We start from the raw sequence: 26,765 nt of genomic DNA, 5'->3' as shown, positions 1-26,765 counted from the left end.
AACTTTTAGGCCGCTTTTACGATACGCATAAAGAAATGTCACTTTGCGCAAGGAACTTAATCTAAGACGATTTGTTTGGTCAGGTGCAGACAAAATATAATATTCTCTAGAAAGCTTTCGGAAAGTATCATTTAAAGAAAATAATTACACACGGAAATTTAAGGCATTTTTTTTTGGTTAGGGATGTAAATATTATTATCGTGTTTCCTTGCGGTAAAGCTCAAGGACGCGTCACGTAATCCTACTTGCGAACATTCACTTCCTATAATTCTTCCTTTCACAAAAAACTCACGGTGATTCATGTCAGGCCACAATATCAAAGTGCCTTCAAACTGGCACCGGCTTTACATATGGCTTGTACACAATAGTGGCGCCACTTAATTCACTAAGAGTGTATTCATTTCTTTCTTTCACTAAAATCAATCTGCACATTACTGTCATTTGGCAGCCATCTACTGTAAACATTCCAACACACTTGGTTGTTGTCACCGCTAGGTCTGTTCACATATGAGTCGCGTCTTTTCTAGCCAAAAAGATAAAATCTGAGGTAAACAAACTTCCAGATCAGCGGGTCATGAGAGCTGACAAGTCTCTCGCGATTGTTTTGCAATTATTTGCTGCCATGGAGCTCCGCAATCAGCGGTGGAGCGGACGGACTGATAAGATATGAAGTTATTGCTCTGTTTTTCCGTTAGCGATCTTAAAGACGTCGTAAGGTCGCGCTAAGTAGGTTGCATTGATTATTCCAAAGTTTAGGAAATCACTGGCCGGCGGAAGGTCGACCAGTCGCGCTACAAAAGTTTCGACAACGGGTCCAGCGTCTCCATCTGGTCCGAAATTCAAACGTGGTTGGACGGAATTCCAACGCGCTCCAAACTAGTCTCCAGTTCCGTGCTTGCGAGTCCATTTCTGCTTCGTGGCACTTCCCGCGTTAACCACCCTCTCGGACGTCTCGCGTTGCAGGGGAGTGTGCAGTTGCTTCCATTCCGTTTAGTGCAAACAGTCAATAAAGTGATAACACCCCCAATTGAGTGATAACGTGCGAGCTACTGAGTGATTAGGAGCCACCACCGTTTTGCGACCACTGCCAGGTAAGTGACGGACTGAGGTCGGTTGGCGAGTGCAACTGTGAGTTGTTGTGCCGTCGCACGTGGTTGATTGCGGCCAGTGGGGGCTCGGATCTGAGCTGCTCCCCAGCCACGCTTTGTTTATTGTTAGAACCGAGCCCGCTGTAAGCCCCATTACTTGCGAATTCCCACTCACAACAGCAGTTTGTGCTGGGTACAGTGCGAGCGGATAGTAGCTGTCCAGTGTAGAGACTTCAACTCGACTGAAAGTGCATATTTGTATTCAGTGAACGCTAGTCTTCGAGCCCACTAAGCCACTCTCTATTCAGATTTGTGAATCGGAGCGTGCGGACCATCCGAAAGGTCAAGAGTTAAGTCAGATTGTTGTTCTGCTTGTTAGAAATAAGAGAATTGTCTTAGCCAATGCGTCATCAATTAAAGATACTCCACCTTAACTTTCCCTGTCTGAGAGAAGATCTATCCCCTGCCCAATGGAAAAAGCAAAAATTGTTACTATTACCCATGTCTAATTCCTGACGGCTTCTTGTATCATATTACCCTAGGGAGGACCCTAGGGACTATCTTAACAGTTAAACTTAATCTAAGGTATATGTAGGTATCTTAACCTAACTTATCACTAAAGAAATATATGTTGGGAAATATTTACAAAGTCAAGGTTTAAAAAATTGGGAGTCGGTTCTGTAACTGTAGGGATACGAGGATCTGGGGAAACAGATGAGTCCGAAGAAAGTTATCCTCAACGATCTCGATCTGCATGGCTTTGGAGACAAGAGGATTGGGATGGAATTGACACTTGACCAGGAAGTTTAGGGCAGTAGGAATGGGATCGTCGTTGTAAGTGACAAAGATCTAGTGTCACTCCACATTTTCGGCGTCATTCTCATGTTTCCATGGAAGACAATGGTCTCGCATTTGTCGGGATTCGTCGATTCGATGAAGTTCGTCTAAATAAGAATTCAGACGCGCTTCACCGCGGGAGATGTCTTTGGGGGCGGTATAAAGGATTAGGTCATCCGCGTATTGAAGAATCCGGATAGGGCACAGGTGTGGAGTTGGTTTGGGGATGTCTGCGGTGAACAGGGTGAAAAGGGTTGCAGAAAGGACTGAACCCTGACTAAGGATTTCCGTCCATCTAGAAAGCTAAGAATTAGCTTACAGAGCTGCTGATGGAAATTGAATATTTCGAAAAGCGCGAGTCCATATTGCCACACAGAGTCGAATGCTTTCCTTAGGTCTTGAGGACAAGAAGTGTGCGCTTAACCGAGTGTTTAGTTCGGTTGGCGAATTGGAACTCAGGCAGAGAGTTGTTGGAAATACAGTGCTCGTCTATGAGGGATTTGAAGACCCGCTCGAAAATTTCGGCGGAGGAAGTTGTCGAGACCTACTGATTTTTTGTTCTTGGAGACTCCAATTACGGCTTCCACTGAAGTTGGGCTGATAAAGTGGATGGGAGAAACACCATCATGTTCATCGGGGTGGATAAGGGATTGAGAGAAAAGGTTTAGGTTAGGGCGGTAAAAAGTTTGAAGGATAGTAGTTTGTTGGGTGAACTTGCCTAGACGAGGGCAAGTTTTCCTGAGTTTCCTGAAGGTATCAGGATTCGGTTCTTTGTTGGAGAGGCGTTTGTGGAGGTGGTTGGTGTAAAGGGTTAAAATTCTATCGCGGATTGACCTGTCAAGGGAAAGAATTTCGTCACGAAAAGGAGAGAATTGCGGAGAGTATCCATTTTTAAATAGCCTCCGCCTTAGGGTATGTTTGTATTTGATAACCTCAAGGATATTATGGGAGAGAAATTAGGTTGCGATAGTTAAGGGAACGAGAAGGTATTGGTTCGTCACATACTTGCTGAATTACTTCAGTGTATTGACGAACTGTACAATCTATAGTATCGTGGGAAACTGCTTCATTGGAAGGAAGGTTGAGAGGTTCGAGTTTGGATTTAAGTGTACGGTCAATGAGTTCATTCAGATCCAAAAGGCGGCACGAGATCTTGGGCTGCACATCAATGAAGGCAAGACAAAGTATACGGTGGCAACGTCAGCATCGAAAACCTACCAACCAACAACATCAAACAGCACTGGTCAAACGGGAGGAATAAAGATAAGAGACTACAACTTTTAGACCGTTAATAATTTCTCCTATCTAGGCTCGAAAATCACAACCGAAAACAGCTACGATGATGAAATCCACACACGGTTGTTGTCAGCCAATAGAGCCTATTTCAGCTTACAAAGACTGTTCCGCTCGAAACGTCTCACCATAGGGTCAAAGCTCTCACTGTACAAGACAATGATATTGCCAGTCCTTATGTATTTCTCGGAGGCTTGGGTTCTTAGCAAGAAGAATTGCGAATTTTTGACCACGTTCGAGAGAAGAATCCTCCGAAGAATTTTTGGCCCCCCACATGAGGATAGACGATTCCGTAGCCTACATGACGACGAAATCTAAGACCAGCAGGAATTCCTGCAATAGCCTGGCGAATTCGAGGAAATCGGGGTTGGAAATGTTCTTGGGATTTGTGCGCTGGGATGTTGGGGTAGACGGGTTTTTGCTTCGCACGGCATCTGCAAAGGACACAGATTGCCGTGTGGAAGCGGGATTGGCGATTATTCTGGGAGTAGGACTAGGACGGGAGAATGGTGCTCGTTTTTGAACATTTCTCCTCGCCACAACCCGGATGAACATCGGGCAGTTACGGTAATTTGCGGGGTGATCGTTGCCCCCGCAGTTCACGCACTTTGGCACTTGCTCAGGTGCTTTGGAGCATTCGCCCGGACTATCAACCTGGTCACACTTCACGCAGCGGGAAAAAAGATGGCAGTTCGTTGCTGCGTGACACACTCGTTGGCTGTTTTTACACTGCAACACTTGCTTGTTTTTAATAGTCTCGAAGCGCACCAAGGCATGCTGAATGGCTTTGATGCTAGTGATCTATTGTTCCGACAACGAGGAGTCGAAAGTGACCAGCCACAGATCTAGCTGGACGTTCATGGTCTTCGCCCAAGCTATGACAAACGGCTGGACGCTGGAGGCTGCTTGCGCCTTCAGTTCTTCAATAAACTCAGCTGGTGAGAAAGAAGCATCAAGGCCTCTGAGGATGAGGCTTGTCGTTTTCTCAGAGGGAAAGGGGTTGGTGAAGAACTTGTTCTTGTTCTCCACCAGGATTTTCTTAGCCGTAGAGTAGTCCTCAGGCGTTTTGGTAAAAATTTGGTGGGAATTGCGTGATTTTTCAATCAGGTAATTGTTGAGCAGGGCACGAGAAATGGTAGCTTTGATTGATTTAAATGTATTGAGTGGCTCAACAACTACCAGTGGAGGAATCTTTCGACTTACCTCCTTATATTTAGTGCTGATGTTACTACTGGTGTTGATGGAAGAAAGATGGGTGGCTCTATTGATGCTATTGTAGTGTCTTTGAAGTGGAGGGAAATTGTTAGAAATGATAATCTGCAACAATTTATAGTTAATAGTCGCAGACAATGATTTGTCTACGAGTTGAAATAGACTTCAGCGTGCTCAAACCAGGAATTATGCAGAAAAAATTGCTATGAACTTCGTAAGAATCAAACAAAGTTTTGGCAATCGCCATTGCTGACGCTATACGCAAAATGCATTAAAATCTGTAAATTGGTAGCTAATCAAAGCTCGTTTTTATGTGTCTTCACGTACCTGGTTAGATGGGTCTGAAATAACCTTTCGGAGAGGGTTCTCTAGTATAGAAAGGACGATGGACCCAGACAGCATATAACCACAGCAGCGGCACTTCACGTTTTGGTAATAGGCCCCTTAACGTTGTAATATCTACAGCATATGCATCATTTCGTTCGCTTTATCCTGTGACGAGCTGACAAAAAGATTAATTTGTTAGTATGCAATATTTGTCGGTTCCTTCCCAATATCCCATGCAGTTACAATCGTTCTTTGATCCTCAACAACAAAAATAAACAGAGTACCAAGACTACCTAAGTCAGCAATCCACCATGCATTTTCTTGACAGCGCGAGTTCTGGGGCAATTTATGTATCTCCAGCGAAGTCGCTCCAACTGCTTTTACTTTCTTACTGCGCGCCCCTTTCCGCCTAGCTGTTTTAAGTCTCACTTGGCTCACAGTCCCAACAGGGTCAGGGAAAGTCTCAACTAGTCGCGTCATCTACCTATTTGGCGGACTATAGTCGTTTTTCTTAATTAGGATCAGCTCCCCTTGGGAGAGCTACCATCCCTGATTCTGCCACTTATATCGTTTTTGGAAAACCCCAGGTATTCACTTCCGAACTGAGTCTGCAGTTCCTGAACATGCAATCACTGTTTTGTCGCGGGTAAAATCCTTGAGCCTTTTGCCCATCAAAGGTGTACGAAACCCGCACTATATCGAAAAATGTGCAGGAGTCAGCAACTGGAAATCATCACTGTTGTCCTTTAGTGGATAAAAAGGTCTACTATTTATAATGATCTCGCAAGAATAAACCACTGGATGTCTAAAATTCGGGTAGAAACTATCAGATGAGCACCATTATGGGATCGAACTGACTTTGGCTGATCTCGTCTGCTGCACTGGATGTCTAAAATTCGGGTAGAAACTATCAAATGAGCACCATTATAGGACCGAACTGACTTTGGCTGATTTCGTCTGCTTGTGAACTGCCGGAAAGCAGCTAGGTATGCATTAGTGTTGAAGTCTCTCGAAATAACGTCACAATAATCGTTGGTCATATATATATGGTTGCCCTTTACGCCTTGGTGGGGTATAATGCGTCAACCACACCTCCCCACCATCGTTTGTGGTTACTTGAAATGCCCATCAGCACTCTCACGACTTCCGCAGTCGCCCGCACTCTTCCTCTACTGTTCTGCGCCAAGTACCATTGGGGCGGCCCACTAGTCGGCCATCTTGGGAAAGTGGATTTCATTGCATGGCGTAGCCAGCAATCTAATTATCGCCCCTCCTTAATGTGTGACCTATCCACTGACACTTCCGTCTTTCGATCGGACTGTAAGTTGGGGCTTAAGAATACACTCAAAGACTTCCCTGCTTGCCGTAAGAAGCAACTAAAAAGGATAGAAATTTGCGGGCTAGCAACCTGCAAGTTTTGAAACTTCATTGCTGCCGAAATGTCAACAACGCCTCAGTTAGGGACTGACCTCATGGCAACGACCTTTGGCTATTGAAAACGGACTATGATTGGTTTCTGGAATGCGAACAATAGAGGGGGTCCTCAGAATGCTCACTTTCTCCTTGCATCCTGTCACCGATATTATTTCTCCTTGTTATCAGTGACGTATTTCATGCTGCCTTGTTCGGAGGACGTGAAGGAATACAATGGACTATGACTACGACATCTAGTGCTCCCAAACAATTCCGCTTGTTGACATCGAACTTATGCGTCCTCCACCTGTTGCAATTCTACGGCAGATAAAGTGTTTACTTAGGTCTCCATCTGAGGCATCGAGCAACGGTATTTAGTAACCAGCTAAAATACGAGAATCGCGCAATAATGTCATTGGATGAAGCCTCGTCCACTTTCCGGTAACTAACCGATTCGTTGTCCTGATGCCTAGGTGCGCTAAATCGTGAACTGCATGGAATACTTCCTTGCGAAAAGTAGCCGGAATGTATGGCCGGGGTCCCCTTCTCCGAGTCTTCGTATAAAATAATAAGGTTTGAGCCGAAGATAGGCGAGTCCCGAAATTTGTATTTGGGGTTAGACTTGAGGCTCTGAAGTACTGCGTCATCTTCTTGTGCCTTGGCGATAGCCTGAAAGTCGACTGAGGCGGGGATGTTTATTTCGGAGATACGTGACAAAGCGTCAGCAACTACGTTGTCCTTGCTGTACAGAAGTGTACTGGCTTACGAAGCTCAAGTGTCGAAACTGACGAGGAGATGCTTTGTCGAGCTTTTGTTTTAAAGTATACGTTAGAGGCTTGTGGTCCGTGAACACTGTGAACGGCCTGTCTTCTAGGGAGAAACGGAAGAATTTGATGCGCAATTAAGCGGCGAGCAGTTCTCGATCGTAAGTGCTGTAGTTCCGTTGATCGGAGTTGCTTAGAGAAGAAACTCAACGGTTGGCAGACTTGATTCAGCTTTTGGTGTAGCATCATCCAGCTGCTGTCGGGATTTTGCAAACGCCTGGACAGCCTCTTCAAACCGCACAATCACTCGTGTGTCCTTGGTTTTGGAGCCAGACAAGTACGCGTTCAAAACAGACTGGTGGTGGGCGGCCTTGCCCAGGAAACGACGATAGAAGTTTAGCATGCCCAAGAACCTCCGCAGCTTTTCGCCATCTTAGGACGCGGGAAGCTTGAAATTGCTTGCGCCTTGTCTGGGTCGGGTTGGATTCCCTCAGGAGTAATGGAATGGGCGAGGAATCTCACCTGATTCTGGAGAAATTTGCATTTTTCCACGTTTAGGACTAGTCCGGCATCAAGGAGACGTTGGAAAATGCACTCGAGATGGGCTAAATGCTCAGACTCTGAGGAAGAAGCGGCATCTGTTGTGCGGTAACTGCACTTCCGCAAAGGAAATTAAAATTCAGGCTGTCACGCCACACGATTTTCAGAATATTCAGCCCAGTGACATTCACAATCGCAAGGACGTCGCCCGCATTCTCGAACTAACATGCAAGGAAGTGTCTTCGGATGCTTCTGGGTAGCTATACTTGAATGCGGCGAACCTGGTCTCTCACAAATCACATCACTTTCTAAAGGCAGAGCTAATCAGGGTTGGCAAAGCTCAAATCGGGATAGTTCTCTGATCTCTACGCATTTTAATTATAGCGAATTCAGTATGCACTCCCCCTCCCCTTCCAACAAAAATCAATTGGTTTCCCCACCACAATTTGCTGAAATCGATAAGGGCAAGGCCTTACTGGAAATCCAATTTTACTGCACCATCAGATATAATAGAGTTGCATTCAGTTCACTTTATTACTAAATTATTATCGAAAGTGATTCACCATATTGCCGATTGTCGAGTAACTACAAAACACAAATGTTATCGCGTCATATTGCGCTCATATAACTTTAACTACTCGTATCTAAGATAGCCCGTGTCATGCTACATGATACATTCCATTGTGCACAAATTGTTTATTAAAATTAATGGCAATATTCGTGTGTTTTTTACAAACACTAACATTGTTTTTGCATAAAAATTTCATTGTGGAAATTTGGGAATTTGTTGTAAATTCATTAAGATTGTTTTTCATGTTTTGTCTACCGATTCTAGATAGTTACAGTAGTTTTTCCTAATTTCCAGCTGAATCTTTTCAGTCAACTTTTTGCCCCAATGATGATTAATAGTGAACAAAACACATATGCATCAGTGACTTCCGTGAATGCATCGAAAAGAGACGCAGTCCCAATGTCATTAGTCTTAATTGTTAGAAGCAGAATTCAGATACATTTCAATTTAACGGCAATTTACTCGCGAGATTTCTCTATAAAGAACAAATTGAACTTTTTACTGTAGAACGAATCGCCCTACTTAGTTCAAGATATTCAGTTAATCAAGTAAGATACAGAGAGGGTGTGTAAATATCCTTAAATGTGATGTGTTGCTAAATTCGTGCTTTATTTGTGCACATATTTAGTTATCCCTTTATTGGGCGACACTAATACCCTCCCTGTGAGTCTATTTTTCAAATTCAACAATTTTTAATTCAATTCAACCGTTTTCCTTCCAGTATGAATCGCACCGAAAATGGGGACCACGCGGCTGGCCTGGTAGCAGTATCAGACTTGGATGTCGCTACTTGCAGCAAGGACGAACGCCTTCGTGAGCTTCACGCTTTCTTCGTTCAACAATATGAGGTCGAGCCGAAATTCTTCGTAAAAGTTCCTGGAAGGTATTTGTATTCAATGTGGTGTTTGTGTGGGGTTTCGTCGTCAAGTGAAGATTCTTTCCAGAGTCAACATCATTGGTGAACACGTTGATTATTGCGGGTATCCGGTTTTGCCCATGGCTACGCGACAGTGTATCCTCCTGGCGGTGGCTCCAGCAACTGACGATTATCTTTATCTAAAAAATGTGAACAGCGAAAAATACGAAAATTTCAAATGTGAAATTAATGCGTTTGAGTAAGTACAGTTAGTTGCTATGTTTTTAGGTTGTCTTTGTGATCATAATAGTGGAAATAATCATAAATCCTCCGGGATTTGTAGAGATATAAATTTACCAGTTGATATCAAAGTAACACTACTTTCAAGTCCATTCTTTCGCGCTACTTTTCAAAGCAAAAAAACGAGGGAGTGTATCTGGAGTGCTCTACGTAGGAGGGGCATTCCGGAGAAACTAATAGCTATTATCAGAGCGACATATGATGCGCAAAATATCAGATGCTGCACCGAGATAAAATCTCGGATTTTGAGGTTCAAACCGGAGTCCACCAGGATTGCATCATATTGCCGATATTATTTCTTCATGTTATCGGTGACGCTCTCCATGCTGCCTTGCCCGATGGATGTGGAGGAATTCAATGGACGATCACATCTTTCCTCAAGACTACGCTGATGAAATCTGTTAGGTGTCTCACTTGGTCATGGACCTTAGTCAAATAGCTTTGGATTTGAAAAAGCAAGTAGAGTTGGGCCTATGATATATACCAACAAAACCGAGGCTCTAAGTCTGACTGGTCACCGTACTTTCCTTATCTGCATTAATAGGTAGAGCTTCGGAGGCGTCCATCAATTTGTAAATCTATGAAGCGTGGTTTCTGCCGACGGTTGTATTGAACTGTATGTTGCCCGACGCATTAGCAGTGCTAGATCCGCTTTAGCTGCTTTGTCTAAAATCTACAATGCAGAGAGTAGCACATGGAAGTGAAAAACTCTAAGGCTTCGTCAACGCCTGTTTACATTGATTCATCGGAGCATGCTGGCCTGACACTATCTCAAACGAAGAACTCGGTCGGCGCACAGCCCTGGCACTCATACTTCTTGTGATTAGAAGGCGGAAGCGGCAGTGGTTAGGTCACAAATTAAGGAGAGGCGACGATTGCATTGCTAGTTACGCCATGCAGGCGAATTCACTCTCCGAAGTGACCGACAATTGGGTCGTCTGACGGGCACTTGGCGCAGAACAGTAGAGGAGTGGAAACGTTTCGAGTAGTCGTGCGACAGATGAAGCGCATTTCAGGCAACCGCGAATGATGGCGTCACGCGATTGACGTGTTATACCCCATTAAGAAGTGAAAGGCAACCATATATCGGTAATGTACCAAAATTACAATGTGTGTGTATATATATCATATCGCATATGGGTTAGATATACAAACCACCGGTGATATCAACTAATCCTTTTGCGTAGGGGAATCCTACGAGTCTTATTTCATCGCACTAAATGTTAATAATTGCTTAAATTCGAAATTTAATTCATCTACCATGAATTGTAACTCGGGCGCTCAGTTCTATTTTGTACGTCGCCTAATCTGTCTTCCGCGGAATCCAAAATTGAATGGTTGGAGATGAATTTATGCTTATTAGGAAATCAATGCGCCTGTGATCCGAGAGTGGGATATTGTTTGATCGATTTCCACTTTCCTACGAGAGCTACCGTGATGCCGATGCCCTATTGCCGGACTATATTGAGGAAAGTGCCTTAATTATCCAAGTTGGGTATCTGCAGTTCGGTTCCTACCAAATACTCTAATATTCTTGATTCTCTCATTTTTTTCTTCGTGCTCTCCAAACATATATGATTAACACATCACATCCTACTGCTACTCCCATGCCTTGACTTTACGTATATTGGACGGCTCTAATCCTGGTTCCACTGGGAACTTCGTCCATGTCATATGAACAATAAGTAGAGCACCAAAGAATCGCCTTATCTCCCTTTTGGTTTCTTATGGCTAGTTCGACCGTTGGGGTGTCGCCATTTCATAGGTCATCCAATATAGCCTGGAGGTCTTTTGAAAGCACCACATAGAATTGGGTCTAGCATTCCCTCCAGCATACAAGTCAGCACGGCGGAAGTTTAAGCCCGTAATTTCCTGTTTTTTATTGCATCATATTTATTTTTAGACCTTCCTACTACATAGAAAATATCAAAAATTGATCAAATCTTAAATCTTACAAAACAATCTACATCCTTTACCAACGCTCGTCGTTTAGTTTTGGTAAATAATTTTTTCTCTTTACGCAATGGTAATGAATTTTATGCGATAAGTTCGTGGCTAGGCTACTTGAATGTGAAACAAGTTTATCAAAGTATGTTAACTTCAGCTGATTAATTTCGTCGTTTATTTGTAAAATCCCCAAGTCATGGTGGATATTGTAGTATCCGATGTACCACGGCGAAGTAATCGTTCTCAACATTTTAGACTACATTCTTTGATGGATTTCGATGTTAGATGTGCGGGCAGATCCCCAAAATTGTGAACCATAAGTCCAGATTGGCTTCATCGCTGCTCTGTATATTAGTACTTTGAATTCCAAGGGTAGCTTGGAAAATTTGTTGAGTAGCCAGTGCAGGTTTTTGAATCTTGGGTTGATCTGAGCTTTTTGCCTTCAATCAGTTTTTTGCAAATAAGCCTTCTGTCTAGATGTATTCCTAAGCACTTTACGTCTTTGTACTGAGGAGTTGATACGCCGGCAAACTTAAATGTTCGTTTCTTCAATGTGAAAGTGACATGACTACATTTTATTCCATTTACTTTGACTCTCCAGCGGGCCAACCACTGTTCAACCTCTTTCATGTAATTCTCGAGGTCTCTATGATACAAGACTAGGATTTGGATGTGTTCAGAGTATCGCCGTATCGTCAGCGAAGGTAGAAGTAAATAGGCGTTCGTTTGTGGGTAAATCAGCAGTACATACCGCTTTGATGTTATATATTCTCGTGAAGTTTTTTGTTTAATAATAAATCTCCTGCCAGTCAGATATGACTTTAAAATTTTATGGGTATTCGTAGGTAGCTTTTCCTTGATTTTGTAGATAAGACCTTCATGCCAGACCTGGTCAAATGCTTCTGCAACGTCAAGGAATACGGCGAGCCGTGCTTTCAAAGCACAGTTTATCTCGGAGGCTGGTCGATAAACTTCTTCAACAGTTCCTTGTTTTCTTCTGAATCCGATCTAGTGAGAAGGAATAACCCCCTTTTCGTCCAAGGGCTTCCAATCGTCCAAGGGCGATTACAGCTTGTATAGTATTATAGAAGTTTCTCGAATAATGGATAGTGAGGGAAGCAGACTTATCGGTTTATAGGACATAACAAACGTAGGGGGATCGTCGTTATTGGCGATAATTTCCAGCATTTCGGAAAAAAGTCAAGGCGTAAGACACCATTAAATATGCGTCAGTTCAGTGAATGCAGACCTCAGCAAAACCTGGAGCCTTTTTGGGATCAATGTGGTCTTGCGAGAATTTTAAGACTTCAGAAACTTTGAAACAAATCGGTTGGTGTGCAGCTTTGGGAATCGAAAGTGATAATTCTTTCTTCGTTATATGTGGGGTTGGTTGGAGAAGCCTCTCAAGTGTTGAGCAAAGATTGAACCTTTCTCGGCATCACTCCTCACCCAACTGCTGTCCCACAATCGGATTGGTGATTCGCGCAGAATTCGCCTATTGAGCTTCTTCACCGCTCTCCAAAGAGAATAATTCGTAGTGGAAAAAGTGTTACATTTTCAAGGAAACACAGATCTTTATGTTTTTCCTTTTTCAATGCCTTTTGTAGCTCCTTTCTAGCCGCTGCCAGATTCTTTTCCGAGTTCGGCGATCTAAACTGTTTTTAAGGTTTTGTGTAAACACAAAACCTTATTAGAATCGATTCGATGTCTGTCTGTCCGTCTGTCTGTCTGTCTGTCTGTCTGTCTGTCTGTCTGTCTGTCTGTCTGTCTGTCTGTCTGTCTGTCTGTCCGTCTGTCTGTCTGTCTGTCACAGCCGATTTATTCGGAAACCGCTGGACCGATTGTCACGAAAATTGGTAGGAGTATGTGATCTACCGTTCCCTTTACATGCAGCGACTGACACCATTTTGTGTTAAGTTTAAGGGGGGCTCCCCATGAATGTGAAAAGAGGGTGCAAAATTTTTTTTCATAAAATGCGGCCATGTGGGGTATCAAATGAAAGGTCTCAATTAGTACTTTTTGAAACTGGTTCAATATTTGATATCGGGTGAAACATAGTGGAGTGAGGGCACAAAATATGACCATCAAAAAGTGTAACAGGTCTCGTTCTCAGAATCTATCCAACCGAAAAATCTGAAAAAAATCGCAGTAGTGCATCTCTACGAAATCTAGGCCTCAAAATATATCCGGTTCCGATATCTGCACAAATAAAGTTAATAATAGTATATTTCCACATTTTAGAAATTTACCCGGCACCCCCCTTATGTTCATCCCAGAAGTACAAAATTTAGTATGCGTATAACGAAGAACATAATGCACAGTTTGGTCAAGTTTGAAGAAAATCCAACTATTATTAACAAAGTTATAGGGGGTAAAACTTTACAATTTTTCGTGAATTTCGTGCCCTCTTCAACCTGCATGACGTCATCATCACATATTAACTCGTCAATACCACAGCGAAGTAAGTTCGTATGAATTGGGTGGAAAAGGATTATTTTGTTTTAGTTTTTTAGTCATTTATATATGAATATCAATTATTCCAACGAGACATGTGTATATGTAGGTATATAGTATATGCGTGCTAATGGACTTTGCGGGTAGTGCCTAATTCAGATAGATATAAGAAGTAAATCGGAAATATGGGTACGATCAATTTATATACGTGCCTATATGTGTACAGTATTCGAAAATAGGCAATTTGTTTGTTTAGGGTGAGTGTAACATCTACGGCTGTAATATGTACGTATGACTCGTAGTTTTGTAGCTGTATAGGGATAGAAAAATGTGCGTTGAAATTTCTTAGATAAGATGAACACAAAACCTTTATACCCGAAGCGCGAACTTCCGGTATTCCGACTTGTTTTTTTCTTAGAAGGTCTACTATTTTTGAACACTTTGGATGATCTGAAACTGCACATTGGATCTTCGGTATGGTATGCGGGGCAGCGGACGTTAATACTTCAGTGAAATGTACAGCCTGGTCGAGTTTGATGTTTCATTTTAAGGGCACCTTTGCTCTTAAATGCGAAGAAATATATTTCCGATACTTAAGCCAATCAGTTTTCTTTGTCGTGTTGCAGATTTGAAAAAGTTATGAAAACCGGCCAATGATCGGAAATTAGATCAAAGCAGGGTTGCGGAAATATAAAATTATATCATATTTGATGAGTCTCCGATATAGGGAGGATGTCGATCCCACTGGCAAGGAATACTTCCCTTTTATGTTGACTAATACCATTCGCATTTCAGTGGCAGATTGTAGTAGAGTTCATTTTTTTGCGAGAAGAGTTTGGAGAATCAGCGTTTGGCTTTGCATCAGTTCTTGCATCATATTTTATTTATTAAATTGGTTCATGCTTTGAATGAATTGTACCATTATAGATTCTAGATTAGTTGTTGATTTGGTACCGTGTGTTGATTCGGGACGATTAAATTTAACAGGTCAGCATAAGACAAGCTCGACTGGGTTTTAATAGGCACAATTCTATTCGGATCGTAGGAATCAGCGTTTGAATTTAGATAGCCTTTGGTTGGTGGTCGGGATCTTTGACCCACTTCAACGTACACCGGACATCCCCTGTAATTCGCAGTGTGGTGTTACAATTACCGCATTTTTTGGCAGAGGGATCTGCCTTGTCTAATGGGCATTTAGTTGTGGGATGGAGATCGCCGCATGTTATCCTCTGTTATCCTTCGATCTAAAAGGTAACCCAAGCGTTTCACCTTTGCTGAGTTTCTTAAGTTCCGGCCCCAGTTTCACCTTAAGTAGAGGCTGTGGTACTCTGAATCGCTTCTTAAAGTTATATACAGTTGTGAAATACAAGAGTAGGGGGGTCAAAAGTACATACTTAAAGTGCGGCCGAAAATTAAAATTGTTTAAAAAATTATGATGAAATATCTGAAATATATCCCATTCCGATATCTGCTCGAACAAAGTTAATAATAGTATAGTTTAATTTAGTTAAGGGAAGGGGGTACGTGTATGTGAAACAAAACATTATTAGAATCGATTCGATGTCTATCTGTCTATCACACCCGATTTACTGGGAAACGGCTAAACCAATTTGTTACGAGGTGAGAACGTGTGGTAGGTGAATTCCTTTACATGCAACGGGTGGCATCATTTTCCACTGTGTTTAAGTGGGCTTCTCATAGATGTGAAAGGGAGATGTACATTTTGGAGGTTTTGTGCAAAACAAAATCGTTTACTGTCACACGCATTTTTCTCGGAGACGATTGTAGCGATTCACACCAAATTGATTATTTCTTTAACGGACCCCTTCTCAGAAACTACCCAACTGGAAAATATGAAAAAAATCAGTAGGCTGCCACTATATGGTGGCTATCATGTTGGAAAATTTGGTATAAATCCTATTATTAGTAACGAAGTGATAGAAGGTGAAAGTTGTGCTTTTCACAAACAAAATTGATTGGAAGCTTCTTTTACATGTTCCATTTTTTTGGCAATGAGGCAGCTATTTCAAAAGTGAAGTTTGGAAGGCAGTTATTATTTCCGTTATATTTACCGGGCAAGAGGGATAAATAAGCTAGTAAAAAGTAGGTTATACCATCCATGTCATCAAATTACTTTAGGACAAATATCATCATCAATTTCATTTTACTATCTCCGTCTGACAAAATAAACTAAGGAACGTAACCAATTTCAAGAAAAAATATGATCGAAAAGAAAATACGGTCTCGACGGACTTGTCTTTGAAATAAAAATTGCTTTCAGATTTTACTTGATGCTGCTGACGGTGGCTAGTAACAGTTCATTAGAATGAATCTTATCCTCTGCAAAGTTCCTTTGATTTAATCGGTAATGCTGAAGAGGACTTACGCTCCTGAAACTGATGAAATGTATTGAAGGTGGATACTCAAAGTGTGCTTTTTGCCAATCAAGTCGTTTTCAAGATTTTCCTCCAGTTGAATTGCCTAAGCTATTATCCTTGCTCCGATTGGAATTTTGTATCGGAAGACTCCGGTGTTGCATAACTTTAGATTGCTTTAAGACTTCATTGAAATGTAGTGAAAATCTTCTCACACCAGAGCGTTAAGGTGTGTCTTGACGATATTGTTAGTGTCAATTCGTTTCGGTTTCAAACTTGCTTCCATAACATTTTGACAGTGCATTATTGCATACGGAGAGAAATACTCTCAAGGTACTTTTCACTTATATGTATTGAATCAAAGTTATGCACCTTGAATTAATTTTAGTCCTTACATGATAGCCGAAAATCATAACGATTTTGCGATATACGTGTAACATTTCATTAGTAATCCTCAAAACGCCACATAATTAGACGATGCAGTACATACGCGCATTTAATGATAACGACTTTTGTGAATAGACAGCAAGGATATAACGTATAAATGCATTAATACTAAATCGTTTACGACCGTTTTGCTAAAAGAAGAACAAAGGTACGATGGCATCACGTCTTACCTTGCAGACTATCGTATGTCTCCCAGAGTTCTTATTTGACGGCGGGCGACTAGACTCGGGTCGATTGTGCACTTAACACCCAAAGTACATCCTGGCACGTATCTATTCTAACGTCCTTACTATCTCGCCAGAGGGGGGACTTTCACCTGCTTGATTCTCAAACAATAGTTTGTTGCAATACCCTTTTGATTGCGTTAACCACCAGAACAGCGAAAACTCAAGGGAAATCCCAAAGGACATATTCGTGTTGCTATTCCTTGAATGCAAAAAGTCAATTTATCCGGTGAATGACTAAATAATAGGATAATCCTCAACGTTGTAAAAACGCACTATATTCTGACTCCACCTTCTAGAATTTGAATGAAATGAAAGAGTTTCCCAACATCAAAGTGTTTTCTTCAATTTAATTTTCGCTGTTCGGAAGGTTTAATTAATTTGTGTATTTACTCATTATCTACAGAGAGATGGCCCCAGAAGAGCTGACCTCGCTTGTTTCTTGCAAAATAAACTGTTTACGATATTGTTGCCTTGGTTGAGATTGCATGTAAACCAAAGTTTAAATTCTTAGAAAAGTACCTAATTTGCTTCATAAATTGACAGTCGTTTTCACGACTTTAGTTTTATTTTTTTCTGGTTCAATCAAAATCTCTAAAACGGAAAATTATCTAATTAGGGCAATGACAGTGGTGACGGTGGTAATTGCTTAATCTCAGTGAAGCTTATTTTCAAGATTTTAACCATTGCCTAATATAATCAAAGTTAATGAACTTCTGATAGAGATTCAATTCATTTGCAGTGAAATCTGGAATTTCATGAACATCAGTTGCATAATCTTTATTTTCATGATGGCTTTTAACAGTTCAAAGAGAGAGAGTAGTAGGAAATAAAGCTGGGCTAATAGCATGAAGAAGTGTTGTTGAAATTAACTTCGTTGTCAACACAATTGTAGTTTCACCATTAGATGGCGGTTGTTTTGGCAGGTTAAGGGGATCATGTAGTACGAAGATGTTACAAAACAGAACAATAGTACGTTTAACAAAGGACAGATGCTTTCAAAGGCCTTGCAACTTCTAGTCAAACAAGTTAGATTCATTCTATACAATCTTCATACGTCATCCGATTAGCTCCTCATTACGGGCTGAAAACGGTGAAAATTTTAGAAGTATGTTAAATCCTCTTCAACGTCTATAATTTCGAAAACAGCCTTTGTATCTCCTGTTTACTCCTTTGTGTGATTGTGCTTCCGTTTCATTATCACTGCACTTGACGCTGTGTAAGTGGTAAGTCTAAAGTATCATGCGAGCACAAAGACGAATATAAACATCCATGACAAACAACTGTTCGAACTCCGAGTAACGAGGTTGAGATGCCGACGCTCAACCATCTCGACGACAGCACCATCAAATACAAGCTACAGTTCCGCTTACGACAATAGTGAAGATCCGTCTTGGAGAAGTCTGAAAGAAGCCACACGAAAAGGTACATGTAGCTTATATGAACATACATGTAATAATAATAAACAAGTCGGGATACCGGAAGTCGAGCGCTTCGGGTTCTCGCCGTTCATATAAGTTCTCTTTATATGATGATGACGTCATACATGTCTCGCGTGCCATAAATTTACCTGAAATGGGAAAATTTTACCTTGTATAACTTTGTTAGTAATAGTCGGATTGCCTTCAAACTTTTCAGCATTATTGTCTATGCTGACATAAAATTTTGTAATTCTGAGATGAATTAAGGGGGGCTGTCCGGTAAACTTACAAAACATGGTAATATTATTATTATCCTGTTAAGGGAAAGTCGCACCGCGTCTTTGAAGAACTATTGTGCCCCTTTTACTGGTATAGTGTACCTATTGATCATAGTATCTCAAGCAGGCCTGTAACCGTTAGAAACTTTAGTATGTTCCCTACTTCCAGATCTTTCAGCTTTGCATCTGGTATTAAGTGTTCTTCCAGATGCCTCGACCTACTTTGCACAAGTGCCGGACACTGTCCCAGGACGTGTATAGAGGTTTCGTCCTCGTCCTCACAAAATCTGCAGGCAGTGTCCGTAGATATCCCTAGCTTCCCTAGGTGATAGTTCAGCTGACAATGACCAGTGAGAATTCCCACTATGATTCGGAGGTTCTTTTTGGTGAGGTTTAACCAATCCTTTGTGCGCATGGGTTCGTATCCCCCAATAAGCACCCTGGACTGCTCCATCCCTGGTAGGCCCGCCCAATATAGTTCCCTCAACCGTTTCTCTTCATTTCTTAGATTCATAGCCATGAAACCGTTTCCGATTCCACAGAAGAGTTCTGGCCCGTGTAAAGGCGTCCCTGCTCCCTTCTTGGCTAGTTCGTCCGCTGCCTCGTTGCCTTCCGACCCAGCATGGCCTGGAACCCAAAGTATCCAGCATTCCCATACCAGTTTAGAGTTCACCTGGTTGGACCTAAGTGCCTTGATCGCTGCTTGGCTATCGGTGAGAATAGCTATGTTCTGCCCCCTGTAGTTCCTTTGCAGATTAAAGGAGGCACATTTGTCTATGGCGTATATTTCCGTCTGGAATATGTTAGTGTACCTGCCCATTGACTCAAAGTACATTTTCCTTGGACCAATGTTACACATGGTAATATACTATTATTAACTTTATTTGTGCAGATATCGGAATAGGATGTATTTTGAGGCCTAGATTTCATATAGTTACATCACTGTGATTTTTTTTTCAGATTTTTCGGTTGGGTAGGTTCTGAGAACAAGACCTGTTTCACTTTTTGGAGCACATATTTTGTGGCCTATCTCCCCTATGTTTCACCTAATATCAGAAAGAATATAAATTTCGAAAAGTACTAATTGAGCCCTTTCACTTGTTACCCCACATGACCATGTACTGTGAAAAAAATGTACACCCTCCTTTCGCATGTATGGGGAGTCCTTCTTAAAATTCAACACAAAATGGCGCCACTCGCAACATGTAAAGGGACACACAGAACACATATTGTCAGTAATTTAGTAACAACCGGTTCAGCCCTTTCTGAGTAAACCGGGTGTGAGAGACAGACATTGAACCGAATTTAATAAGGTTTTGTGTTTACACAAAATCTTAAAAACGTTAGTTCCAGGCAGAGGTAAAGCAGCATGAGATGGGTTGTCTCTGCCCTGCAGAGATTGACGCAATAAGCAGGATTCTCGGTTTACCTTACGCGATGCCATTTCGCAGGGGAGCGATTATCTGAAGTTTCCTCGCGAAATTAGCCACGTAAGGTTTCAGTTCTATAGCTAGCAGAGCATGAATCAGATCGTGCACGGAAAGTCCTTCAAATAGAGTGCAAATGCATGTTGTCAATTGTCAAGGTCAGTAGCAGTACTACGATGATTTCCAGTCTGGGAACTGTGGCATTGCTCTGTGGAAATGTAACCCATTGCACCAGGTTAAAATGAGCTACTTACATTCGTAGGGTGATGAAGTAGACAAGAACGTGACCCTTTGGTGCGAATCTAGATGACCGTGGCGCATGTTTGTATTCTTGCGTACGAGCGGCTGCAGAGACTTACAGTGTGACCTGAAAACATACCTGAACACAGTGAAATGCTAAGCCGGTTGAAGTTGTCCAGACCACTGTGAAATGCTAGCCATATTTGAAATACGGTGCCTGGAAGAGACGAGCTTCAATCAAAGCTGGCTGTCCAGAGATCTTAGTTCAGATTGTCACGGGATGAAGTCCTTACCTCGGATTGTCCGAGCAATAAGCGAGCAGAATTGAAAACTTTGGCCACTTCACTAAGCAAGTTCGTCCGAAGCTGGGTTCCATTGCAAAACAAGCGACATTATTGCAGTTTGGTCAATTACCTGCTTTGTGAAAAACCATCCTGGGCTCGTTAGATTTTCAGAAAGATACATTCAAGATTGTGAATCTACGCCATCTGCTGTTCTTCGTCAAGAATCAGGAGGAAGTTATCGCCATGGACGAAAGAAAGGCTTTCCGTCTGGTGGGCTGCATTATATGGATTCGAGGTCATGCCGTACACGACGGTTGGTAGTGCAAAAAGAGGTGTTTCCCATGCAATCCAAGTTTACCAGATCACCTGTCTACAGCTAAGATAATCCTAGAATATCTCGATGGTCTGATCGATAGAGAGCAGCTTGGTTTCCGCTCTGGATTCTTCTACATTGATCACATGAATTCCATGTGGATCATTTTTAAACAGAGCGCAGAGTTTAGATTTCCACTTCAACCGCTCTTCATCGATTTCTAGAAACCTTTCGACAGCATCAACAGGGAGTGTATCTGGAGTGTCCTATGAAGGAGAGGTTTTCCGGAAAAAACTAAAATGAGTTAAATGTCAGATGCGTAAGGTCGAACGACGCGTACGCCAGGGCCGCATCTTTTTATCGGTAACGCCTATGTTGCCTTGTCCAGAGGACATATAGGGCGAACGTTCCATCGCAATTGTTGACACCTTGCTTTCGAAAGCGTCCAAATCCATCAGATGACAGAGCGCTCGCTAGATGAGTATCTATGACTCTGCAATCTGCAAATAATTCATAAGGACGGAATCTCCGACCTAAATGTCGAGAGATTGCTGCCGCAACTTTAAAAGGCCTGAATTGGGGTTAAGTGTCGGAACCGTTTCCAATGTTTAAGCCCGTTGAAGGGATTATCCGTGAATCCGGGTTGCGGCACTGCTAAGAGCGGTCTATTCTCATCAGCTGATGAGAGGGCAAATTTATCGTCTGGGTCATTCCGTAGATAAGTAATAGGCCTGGAGTTGTAGCAGGTCCTGATGCGCGTGATGGGCGTGCTCGAGCCAAACAGAGTGTCTGCCAACCAGATGGATCAACTATTGCCTGGCTGTCTGAAGATGAGCCTGGTCTGGGTGCTGGTTCTTAGCAAGATGATCAGAAAATGTCGATCATATGAGAGCCTATCGTGTTGAAATACTTTTTTCATATTAAACAAGCCTTGGTCGCTTAAGTATGCGCTGAAAGTGTGGTGATGATTGGAGCGAGGGTAATTTCCTTCGTCGTCCTTCTCCTCTATTAAAGAGGGTGCTGTTATCTCTCCACTTGGAGTTGTCTTCGGTAAGGTGAGGCATCATGGTAAATAATGATGCCACGCTAATTTTCAGGTTGAGAATCGTAAATCCGCCCTAAGAAGATATCATTTGTTGCACTATCACCTCCGTAGGTGCGGTGTTGTGACACACATCTTTGCTGTCTTTTATATGAGCGTAAGTGGTCGCAGTGCATGATTATGTTCTCGTGCTGGAGAAACCTTAGAGACACACGGTTCTACTTGAGGACATGCCTGAATATCGTGAAATGCCAAAGAGGTCGAAGTCGTCTGAGCCACTGAGCCATATTTGAGCAATGGTGCCTGGAAGAATCATGTTCCAGTCAAAGCCAGTTGACCAGAGAAACTGAACGAGGAGCTTGTTCTGGATTGTCACCGGCATCAGAAACCAGCGGGCTTGACAGTCCTGGCCACCTCACTAAGTAATCATTATTTGGCTTGGTAGGAAGCTGAACATGAGAGTTTAAATCGGTAGAGAGGTGCTTCCGAATATGGATCTCATTTAAAATCAAGCACGATGGATTAGTAAAAAAGCAGGCACACCAGAAATTTTCTCTATCATTGTGGGCTTGTTGAAGTTTAATTAACACAATCGACAACGGTGTACTGAAACATTGCATTCAAGATCATCGGCGGTACCTGTGGCTTTGTGCCGAGAATCTGGAAGAGGTCGTCGATCTAGAATGAGAAGAAAAAGGTGTTCCATGTGGATACGTATTATATGGATTGGAAGTCATGGCTGGTCTCCCAAAGGGATGTTTCGGATATTCTCTCTAAAGAATGTGCTGAAAACGTGCGAAATGCACCATAACTTCATCAGAATGTTTGCAGACAAAGCCCACCTGAACTGCTTGAAATAGAAAATGACATGCATCAAGGCAGGCTTGATTGAGGGTCCGCCCCACTGCAGATGGTTGAGTGAGTTACGGTTTTTTTGGGGTAAAGTAGGTGAATGCGTTTACGCACAGAGTATTGGATTCCCGCAACGGTACGCCGTCGGACTACCAACTTAACACGTTTCCATCGTCAGAGAGCTAACCTGGAATCGATTGGCACATTACTTCGGGCTAGCCCCCGAGCTCTCCCGCCTTGAGGAGTCTTCAAATCGCAGAATTCTTTTCACCAACGGGAGGAGGAGGAGGTTAACTATTTGTTCAGGAAATCGTCTGCCATTCGGGTTTCCTCCGGTCGAGCTCTATCTTCTTTGCAACGAGGAGAACCCGAACGTGATGCTGAACATCACTTGACTCCTACCAGCGCTCTTCAGCATCTCCCCGACAATGTTGTTTGGAAAGAGCTCCTCTGTGTTTAAATAAAGTTGCTGACGAATTCTATCCCAACTTCCAGAGGAAAATTAGGTTTGGTCACCGTCGCTCGCAACCCCATTACAAAATACAGTCAGGAAATCGTGCCTTCTTAATCTCGTGCAAGTAAGATTGAAAAGAAAGAAATAGTCAGTCTCACCACGCTTCCGATTCAGACACACACCTAAATTGCTAATGAGTTGCAGAGTCCATCTGCCTCTTGTCTCATTTTGCCAAGAGAGTTAGTGTACGTTGCCGTTCTTCATGAGCAATCATCTTCCTTGCGCTTGTGTATGGCTAAGTTATCTTTGGATGTTGCCCCGGAAATGTCGAAAACAAGTTGGAATTTCTGCAGCACATCAGAATATGGCGTGCAACAGAAAAATACCTGCCCTGGAAAAGGATCAACACGCAGAGTGTCAGGGCCTCGTATTTTCACACAAGCCCCACGTTTTTTTGGTGCTAAGCGGTTCTCTAGGCTCTGGAACTGCTGTGAACAAGATGTGGTCGCACCCCATGGGCTCATACTATAATTCTAACACTTGAACTTGCCTTCGGCTTTTACTGTAGATAATGTAACTTCATTCTGGCAGTCTATACTAGACCACTGGATCTACAAAGTAAAGTTTATTCGGTAATTATTTATTGGGTCGATTTTGAGTGTTTAGGTGGAAGCGAATTTACTACAAACAATCAGAAAAGGAGCTCTTCCTTGCATTTCACGATTAAACAGATTATTCGAAAAAAGGATGTTCATTTAAACCGTTTTTCTCATCATTTATACCTCAAGAATGAAATGATCCCGAAACTTGAACTTCGCTTTTATGATGGTCACTTATTTTTTCAGCAAAAGGAGCACATCCAGTTTTTTGGGTCCAATACTGACTAAAATTACCTCAAATCAAATGTATGTGAATTTCACGTTTAAACACTTGAAAAGCAAATGGCCAATTCCGAAATATGTCCCTAAATGCGAATGCAAATAAACGTTATCTTTTATGTCCTTCCATGAAGCTGGCACATAAACCTAACTTAACCCAAGACATTTTTTTCTCATTCTACAGCATTCAAATTCCAACATCTGGTGGACCACGATGGTACAACTATTTTCTGTGTGGCGTTCGAGGCGTTCAGGATCATCTTGGCAATAATATTCCCACGCCAGGAATGTTCGTTGCAGTCAGCGGTAACATTCCTCCAGCTTCTGGCCTCTCGAGTTCCAGCGCATTAGTGAGTGCTGCAGTTCTTGCCAGCGCCCACATCCAAGGACTTCCACTTTCGGCCCAGTTGCTTGCAACAATTGCTGCCCAGTGTGAACTTTACATTGGAACTCAAGGTGGTGGTATGGATCAGGCCATTGCATTCCTTGCCAAACAAGGTTGTGCTCAATTTATCCAATTCCATCCGAAATTGAGTGCTCAACCGGTGAAATTGCCAAATAATGCTATATTTGTGGTTGCAAACAGTTTGGCGGAAATGAACAAGGCAGCCACTTCGGATTTCAATGAACGTGTGGTCGAGTGCCGGATTTCATGTCGGTGGCTGGCGAAGCGAATGCATTTGAATAATTGGCGAGATATCATTCGGTTTGCCACGCTACAAACAACGCTGCAATGCACATTAGAAGATCTTGAGGAAATTGCAATTCGGGAACTGTCGAAGGCATTCTATACACGGGAGGACATCTTGAAGGAGTTCGGAATGAACGACGAAGAATTTTCAAAAACTATTCTCACTGCCAACACACAGCATATGCAACGATTCAAATTAAGACAGAGGACATTACACGTTTTGCAAGGTATGTGTACGTATCCGTTTTCGATAAACCATTTCATGCGAGGACAAAATCGCCGTGTCCTTTTCATTTCATCGATTTGTGTTCTATATTCGGCGTGAACACAACCTGTGAAACGCGTTATGTGAGTCCATCACCATCAAATCCATCTTCATTTTATCACAGCTTATCGCTTCCAATTCGCTTCTAAACTCCACAATTTCCTTTTTCCAGAATCACTACGTGTTTCGAAATTCCGTGCTCTGTCGGAGAGCGAAGATTGCAAATTGGAATCGTTATCGGAATTATTAATGCAATCGCATGAAAGCCTCCGTAGCTTGTATGAATGCTCGCATCCAAACCTGGACAGATTGGTTGAGGAATCAAAACGATTTGGCATCAAAGCACGTCTCACTGGTGCAGGGTAAGGATCCATTTTTTTCTAATAACTTTTCCTCCTGCAAAAATGTTTCAATATGCGAGTTAGATTTAGTAGATTCTTGTCGGACTCGAGAAAAGTGGTGAAAGAAAGTATTTGTAACTGATTAGATGGAGGATTTATCGCACTAACGGCCATTGCACTTAATGTGATGGTCGCTAGTCCAAAACGAATGCGGTTGAATATTTCTCTGAAAACATCCTCGTGCTCCAACCAAAGCAGAATTGGAAATGTGAGCTCATCTCCAAACGTTCGAATACTTTCTTCTCCCCCCGATCATCGAGTCCCATAAATAAAATTCTTTTGTTCAATTTGTTTGTCACATTTCTGTGTATTTATCGTCCTTAGATGGGGTGGATGTATTGTTAGCCTTTGTGACTCGGTCGACTCATGCAATGCATACATTAAGGAGCTGAAGGAGAAATACTACAAAGACTTGCCACAAGCCAAAGGTCGGAATTTTGATGAACTCATATTTGCGACAAGTCCACAGGGAGGTGCTGAAATTTTGACAAATAAATATTGAGAAACGGATGTGAATAGACTCGCAATGAGTTCAATATTCCAATATTTCATCTACTTTACTTTGATCGTTTATACTTATTACGTGTACCTACCTCCTTGATATTTTAGCAGATATTTTACATATCGGATATTCCATTTCTATTGTGATGTTTTTGTCCTTTTTAGGGGGTCTTAATGAATATGGCCATAAATATATTGAATATGATTTAAACATGTCAACGAATCTTTACTTTTTTCAGAAATGCAAATTTAGGCATGAGAATTAAAAGTTCTTCTTTTCCATTCTCATATCCCATGGCGTCCCTTATCGTATAATGGGTCCAAATAGCTCTGAATGTGAAAAAAGGAAGAGTTTTGGGGTCTTTTATTTAAACATTTCAGCTCTTCAAACTTATAATGAAGCATATTTTCACGCTTTATTATAATGCAATTCTCTCTCTCTTTTGTTTCCTCCGGTCGGCAGACGTGAACTTATTTGCCGAGACTGTTGGCAATCTGTCATTCTTGACATTTGTCACCCCAATCTCACGTCAGTCCATCAACTGTCGCTACGGCCATTGAATGCAGTGGCAGAGACGAATTCATATTGGCGCCTAGGTTAGGCCTCCAATGTGCTGCCACATCACTCCGCCCCCAGCTTAAACCGAATATGATCCCGCTAATGAGGATCACGGGGCGAATCTGAAGCTTCACAGGCGCTTTTTGGAAGCGGGTGCCGGCTCGTCGAAGGCTTTCAGCCTCGACAAAGATACTCACTTGGGCCCGCCTCGGACGTAAAGTTTGAATGAGTACTTGCCTTGTTCCGGAACTTTAAAGGTGCCCTCGTATGGTGGTGGCAGCAGCTTCCGAGGGGCTTCCACCCTGATGAGGACACCCGTCGGATGCCTGGACGGTGGAGTCGGCCGCATCTTCGAAATCGCGCCCATAAGCAGACGTAGCATTCCCAAGTCGTTTAACCCTGCTCTGATGTCGAGAACCGGATCGGCGGAGAGGCGTAGATTCTCCCCGTAAACCATCTCCGTTGGGGGGGTTGTACGGAGGCCGAGGAGGACGAAAGGTAAGGACCGCGA

At 42.4% G+C, this 26,765-nt stretch overlaps 1 protein-coding gene across 1 annotated transcript; it reads left to right on the top strand.

The window, feature by feature from the left end:
- Window positions 1-621: 621 nt before the first annotated feature.
- LOC119648782 (N-acetylgalactosamine kinase) lies at window positions 622-25,914 on the top strand. Its single transcript, XM_038050619.1, has 6 exons — window positions 622-1,091; window positions 8,767-8,928; window positions 8,990-9,160; window positions 24,022-24,755; window positions 24,966-25,155; window positions 25,519-25,914. Exons 2-6 carry the CDS (start codon window positions 8,768-8,770, stop codon window positions 25,694-25,696), a joined length of 1,434 nt encoding a protein of 477 aa, XP_037906547.1. The 5' UTR covers window positions 622-1,091; window position 8,767; the 3' UTR covers window positions 25,697-25,914.
- Window positions 25,915-26,765: the final 851 nt, after the last annotated feature.

Source organism: Hermetia illucens, chromosome 2 (assembly GCF_905115235.1).
Source record: "Hermetia illucens chromosome 2, iHerIll2.2.curated.20191125, whole genome shotgun sequence".
Classification (NCBI taxonomy): Eukaryota; Metazoa; Arthropoda; class Insecta; order Diptera; family Stratiomyidae; genus Hermetia; species Hermetia illucens.
The sequence above is the reverse complement of the archived record's forward strand: the minus strand, read 5'-3'. Positions and strand labels throughout refer to the sequence as shown.

Excerpts from the sequence above, each read along its gene's own strand:
- LOC119648782 (XM_038050619.1), top strand. The coding sequence starts at position 8,768 with ATGAATCGCACCGAAAATGGGGACCACGCGGCTGGCCTGGTAGCAGTA. Across the intron at positions 24,756-24,965 it reads GACATTACACGTTTTGCAAG|AATCACTACGTGTTTCGAAA; the intron begins GTATGTGTACGT and ends TCCTTTTTCCAG. Across the intron at positions 25,156-25,518 it reads GCACGTCTCACTGGTGCAGG|ATGGGGTGGATGTATTGTTA; the intron begins GTAAGGATCCAT and ends TATCGTCCTTAG.